Source organism: Myotis davidii, unplaced genomic scaffold, assembly GCF_000327345.1.
Source record: "Myotis davidii unplaced genomic scaffold, ASM32734v1 scaffold223, whole genome shotgun sequence".
Lineage (NCBI taxonomy): Eukaryota > Metazoa > Chordata > Mammalia > Chiroptera > Vespertilionidae > Myotis > Myotis davidii.
In genome coordinates this window covers 328,718-334,954 of record NW_006294609.1, presented here as the reverse complement: position 1 = coordinate 334,954, position 6,237 = coordinate 328,718, and the positions used below count along the sequence as shown (strand labels likewise).

General features: G+C 59.2%; 1 protein-coding gene across 3 annotated transcripts in view; it reads right to left on the bottom strand.

Moving 5' to 3' along the window:
* ARVCF (armadillo repeat gene deleted in velocardiofacial syndrome) overlaps nt 1-6,237 on the bottom strand; it is a 38,341-nt gene that overhangs the window by 17,162 nt on the left and 14,942 nt on the right. For all 3 annotated transcript variants that reach the window (XM_015567293.1, XM_015567291.1, XM_015567292.1), the window contains exon 2: nt 2,409-2,636. In XM_015567293.1, coding sequence (XP_015422779.1) covers nt 2,409-2,618 — 210 coding nt within the window. In that variant the 5' untranslated portion in view covers nt 2,619-2,636. The remainder of the gene's footprint in view (nt 1-2,408; nt 2,637-6,237) is intronic.

Sequence of the window (6,237 nt, the reverse complement as noted above, 5' to 3'; positions counted from 1 at the left end):
CCACCCCCCCACCCCGCAGAAGCCTGGTGAGAAGGTGCAGCCACACCCTGGGGAGTCTGGCTCTGTTGGAAAGAAATGTAGACAAGAGAAGGGCTGGGCTGGGCTGGGCCACCTCTTGGGTCCTTTCCCACAAAAACAAGCCAGTGGCTCTTGCATTATAATCAAGGTAACCTAACTAGGCTCTGGGAGGCACAGAGCTGGGCCAGCCCAGGGAGAGTCAGCGTGTCAGAAGAGAGGAGGCAGGGCCTCCCGTCTCCTACCTGTTTTTCCACAGGCACCACTTAGAGCCACCACAGGGCCTCTTTTCTTCCACAACATGCCATGTGCATAGACCATGCAGCCAGCATGCACGAGCACTCTGGGTGTTCACTGCCTGTCCCTCTGAGCCGCAGTTTTACCACCGGCACAGGGGTGAGTTGACCTGACCACTGGCCCCTATATCATCAATCCATGGCAGCCTAGGTGGAGCAGAAGCAGGAGGATGGACCACTGCCCTAAGGTCACTTGGCCTGGATGCTTACACTGGGTTCATTTCTCTCTTCTCCCAAATCACACCAGCTGCTAGTGCCCCAGCCTGAAGTGGGGTAGGTCCCGAGTGATGACCGTCCACCCTCCCCCCCCCTACACACACACACACACACACACACACACAGGTGAGGGCCAGCCCTGCTCCAGCCAGGTGTCTGGAGGAGGGGACTCTTCCTGCTGGAGGATGAAGGGTAGGCAACCAGGACTGTGGCACAGTCTAGGGGTGGGGGTAGCCCCTGGCCTCTCAGCCCCCTGGCCCAGCTACCTGCTCCCAAGCTGTGCAGAGCCCAGCTCTGACCCTGAGGACCAGCTCCTGGTAGCTCTGTGGCTCAGCAGGTAGGTCACTAGGCCCCCTCATGCTGAGATGGATCTGGAAAGCAGGTTTGGCACTGCGGTTGCTAGGACTGGACAGCCAGATGTGGTCCCACCTCCCCCAGCAACCCCCTCAGCCCTGCCAGTCTAGCCACCGCCCTGGGAACACACTCTCTCCCATCTCAGCCTGAGAAAACCATATCCTCCCAAGAGAGAAAAAATTGAGGGCAGGCTAGGGAGGGGTGGTGGGCAGAGAGGGGTGGTGGCCTGAGGTCTCCCCTGCACCGCCCTCAGGAAGCCAGGGCAGCTCCAGGCCATGGGAACATCTTCCCTCTTCCCTCGGGGGCATCAACCCTTGTCGGTGCCCTCTGGGCTGAAGGCCCAAGCCTTTTCCGGCCTGGGAGGGCTGGATAGAGCTCCTGGCGCCTGAGGAGCAGCCTTGGGGTCATTGGCTGTTGCTATCCCCATGTGGCCCAGCTAGGCTGTTCTGCTCCTCCTTAAGTTTGGGGGTACAGGCTTCACCTTTGGAGGGCTCAGCAGGACCAGAGAAGGGAGGCTGTGCACGTGCCTGGGGAAACATCAGGAGGGGCTCCGGCTACCAAGTTTAGGAGAGCAACCCTGCTGTCCTGCCCAGGAAACTGACGAGCCCCCGGGGAGGGCCTCCAGGGTCACTGTGAGGAACCCAGGGGAACATTCAGGCCTCTGCCCCCCCGAGGCCACTGAGCCTGGTGGTGAGGAGCGGGCACAGTGGGAGGCCTGCAGGGTGCGATCCCCACACAGGGGCTCTACTCCCAGCTCTCCCTAAGTTCCCGGGATAGCTCCACCCTGCCTGTCCCCCACCCCATGCCTCAGTTTATAATGGGAACCAAAATAATCTTGCCAAACTCCAGGACTCCCACATTTCTTTGTCCTGCCCCTACCATCCAGTGAGCAAGGTGCTCTGGTAACTAGTCTGCAGGTTAGGCACTGGGGCACAGTGGGTAGTGGGAGGAGTCCAGGCGGCCTGACTCCTAACCATGAACCTCTAACTGCAGAGTTATCAGGGTCTGGCCACAAGGCAGACAGGGTTCCACACCTCTTGGGGGCTGATCAGAGGCCAGATGCCAGTTTGGGGGTAACAGCCAGTGGAGATACTGAACCCCCAGGTTATCCTCTGGGCGGCAGGCAGAGCCCAAGGCCTTGCTGGAGCCTTCCCTTGGGGCTGACCCACCGATGCATGCTATGAAGAACACCATGGCAGGGAGGCTCCAGGGCTGGCAAAACCCTCTGTGTCACCATGCTGACCACTGGGGTGCCCAGAATAGACCCTGTTCAGCTGCCTGGGTTCTGGGGGCTCACTCAAGGGGAGGGTGCTGTTCTGAGGGTCAGGTTGTGTCCTGCCCATTCATTGCATGGTGCCCTGCACACCCACCTGGGAGTTCTAGTCCCTTGGGGATCTCACTTTTCTCCCCCAGAGACCCCAGGAGGTCTGGCAATAAGCCAATGCGTGCTGGCATGTGGCCCACCAGGGCCCCTTGATTGTTTTCCCACTTGACCATTTCACCCTTCCTGAGTCACTGAGCTGTTACCTGCAAGACCAGCTGTTGCCAGGCCATCGGCAAGGGTTGCCCACTGCCCACGCCACCACTGCCCACACCAGGCTGCTGGGCACGCTCCAGCTGCAAGGCAACATGGCGCCGCTCCTGCTCTAGTGCCCGTGTCAGCCGCTCAAAGCGAGCCTCCTGCTCCTTCACCGAGGCCAGGATGCTGGCAGCCGAGTGCACGTTGCAGTCCTCCATGACCAGGACGCCTGCTGGCTGCAGGCAAAGCAGAGCAAGGTCAAGGTAGGGCCGAGGCAGAGGGCACCATGGGCCCCCTGCCTGCCCCACTCACAAATCACACAACTCACTCCCACAGTGGAGCATCCAGCCCTCAAGAGAGAAGCCACATTGATTAAATTCTAAATTAAAAGCCATGAATCTGAGGTTGGCCGGAAGCAGCCGGCTCCTTCCCCGTGGGGTGTGGGGCTCTGCTCCCCGGCAGGCGCAGCAGAACCATGGACTATGGGGATCCTAGAGCCCACTGGGAAGGAAGGGCCAGAAGAGCTTGGTGTGACCAGCACTCAGACCTCCCAGGCCCTCTGCTGCCCACAGCACATGTCAACTCACCCCATCTTATGGGGCCAGCCTAGGCTCCTCTCACTGAGGTGAATGCTGGAGCCCAGAGAGGTTGGAGGACCTGTCCATAGCCACACAGCTGGTGTGGCAGAGCCAATGGGCCAGTGAGCAGGACATCAGGTGTCACTCCCCAGCCACCAGGTGCTCCCGGGACACCTAGGCAGGCACAGGGGTGACACTGGCCTTCAGACCGGCGGTCTGGCCTCCACTCACAGCTACACTGGATGGAACAGGTTGTCCACCCACACGGCCGAGTGAAGGCCGAGTACAGACACTGTGGTTGTGATTCTGTGCCTGAAAGTGGCCCATGAATACTGGATCCGGAGGAGGTTGAGGGTAGGGGGCCCAGGCTACCCAGGCCCAGTGTGCCGGGAGGGCCAGGCCTGTCTGGGTCCGGGTCCAGTGCTTCTCCTGCAGGTCCCGGGGAATGGGGAGGGGGTGGCAGAGCTTGGCAGCTGCAATGACAAGCCAGCGCTGTTCCTCACCGCTTGCTCCCTGGCTGCTCAGTGTGTTTGTTTTCCATGGGCAAAAAGATGCAAGAGGAGCATTTGGAGTTCACACCCAGCCGCATAGGAGTGCATGGGGTGCAGGCCATGTGGCCACACTGCCAGGCACTTGGCGTGCCCCATGGAGCCAGTGCTGCTCAGGGCATCCTCCTAATCCGACCCGCACAGGCCACTGAGGCCGCCTCCACTCATGTAGGGCCTGAGCTTAGAGACACAGCACAGTGTGCAGCACGTGAGAAGGTCCAGCTGCAGGGGCAGAGCCCTGAGAGGAAGGTCAGTGCTAGGCTTGCCCCCCTGATGCTGGCTGGGCCAGGGACACTGTGGGGGTGTGGGTGCACCTCCAGTTTAAAGAACACCACAGAGTCTGATCCACTGCGACAACTGGGGAAACTGAGGCCCAGAGAGGAAAAGAGGCCAGCATAGGTCCCAGAAGCTGCTTCTCATTTCCCCAGAACCAGTCACACACAAAAACTGTCAGTGTGACCTGGAGGAGGGGTGATGAGGTCAGCACAGGCAGAAGAATGAACTGAACTCCTGCAGCAAGAGGTCCTGGCACTCACAGGGCGGTGGGGATGCAGTAGGCCAGCAGGGGATAAGGGACAAACAGCCCGGCATGGACACAGCCCCCTGTGCAGGGGTCACAGACACACCTACATACGGTGGCCACCAGGCCCTGTGCACAGATCAACTAAACCTGGCTGCCCAGGTGGATGTTATGGGCACTTTCTCCCTCGAGGGCAGCACAGGGCAGGATGGCAGTCAAAGTAGGTCAGCCTGCAGCCAGCCTTGATTGTAGCTGGGCGGCCTCAGCTGAGCCTCATGCCCAGGCAGCACAGCTGAGACCAGGGCCACACATAGGAGGGCAAGGTGTGTCTGGGAGGGGATGATCAGGACCTATGGGACGGCCAGGAGGTGGCTTCCCTCCCTCCTCGTGCAGAGACAGGGGTTCTTGCCTAACCTCAGGCTTCCCCTCCCCCCAGACCCTGGGACAGCAGGTGAGGGGCAGCCTTAGCCTCCAGCTTCCCTGCCCTGAGCCCTCCGGCAGGCCCCAGCTCTGAAGGGGGCCCGCTTGCTCTGGCTGGGAGCTGGCCAGAGGCCCAGAATTCTGAGCCTATAGTGAGAAGATGGCCAAACCCCACACTGACCTTTCCGTTACCCAGTTCTCTCAGTTGGAGCTAAATGGCTGTGCGTCTCCCAGGTGACACTCCCAAATGCCAGCCAGCTTGAGGGTAGAATGCCCCACAGCTGCCTACTGGAGAACAGAGACCCCAGGTCTGGGGCCCATGCCCCCTGCTCCAGTCTGAGGGTACACCCCTCTGTCTGCCTGTGAGGGAGGGCACTGAACCTTGCAGGCTCCAGCCTTGTCACCTTGGTGGCCGCAAGGGCAGCCCTGGCATGTGCAGGAGGCAGACTGCTGGCTGGGGACATTTGGGAAGCGGGGAAGACACAGGCCCACTCTCCTGACATGGTAGCTTCCCTAAGTCCCAGGTGGGCACAGGTGACCCAGGCTAGCACCCCAGAGGTGGCTTTTCTGATGGTAACTCAAAACGCTATTTTTATATTAAAACAATAAATATGTAATGACATGAAAGGCAAAATGGGCATGAATGTTTAACATCAACCATGAGACTTTCCCAGCTGTTTTCCCAGCTGGCCCTAGGTTGGAGCTCCGATCCTGGGTAGTGGTAGTCACTAGACTCACTCCTGCAGGGACCCGGGAGGCTCTGGAGGCAGGCAGGGAGGTGTCACACTGACTGACATCATCACAGCCATTCACCTGGGAAGGGCCCTGCACTACCTGCAGGGCAGACCTATCATGATCCCCACCCTGACCCCAGGCACCACCTTTGCATGTGTCTTTTCACCACACACGCCCGCCTGCCCATGGAGGTGACGTAGCAAGAAGACAGGAACAAACAGGCCGTCCAGAGACAGGCTTGCCTGTCTCAGGGCAGGAGTGGAGGTGCTCAACAGGAAAGCCTGTCCAGGCTTGGACACCCAGGAGTGATCCCAGGTGAATGGACTGGTGGGTGGGTGGAGGGATGGAAGTACAGAGGCTGGATGGAAGGGGAAATGAATGAACGAGTAAGCGGATGGGTGGATTGCAGAATAAGTAGGTCATTGTATGAGCCTACTTATTGTAGGAGAGGATGGGGTAGATGAGTGGATGGGTGGATGGGTGGCTACATGGGCAGTTGGTGAGTGGGTAAAAGGATGGGTGGAGACTGGCCGGAGGCATGAGTAAATGGACAATTGGGCAGATGAATGAGTGGGCAGGTGAGCAAGAATGAGGCTCTGAAACACGCTGGGAGGAGGGGCCTTGTCCCCGAGCCTTCTGGGGCACAACTGTAGACACTGCACTCCATCAGGAAACCGAAGGTACCATCAGAGGAACTGGGGGGAGATGCTGAACCTTCCCCCAAAACCTAAGCCCACATTTTTGTTGTTGTTGTTAATCCTCACCAGAGGACTTTTTTTCCCCATTGCTTTTTTAGAGAAACTGGAAGGGTTAGGGGAGGGAGGGAGGGAGGAGGGAGGATAGGAAGGAAGAAGAAGGAGGGAGGGAGTGGGAGAAAGAGAGACAATGTGGGAGAGACACATCGATTAGTTGCCTCCCAACTGGAGGTGGGGTGCATGGGAACCACAACCCAGACACGTGACCTTGACCGGGAATTGAACCCCTGACCTTTTGGTGCACAGGCCAACGCTCTAACCACTGAGCGCCACCGGTCAGG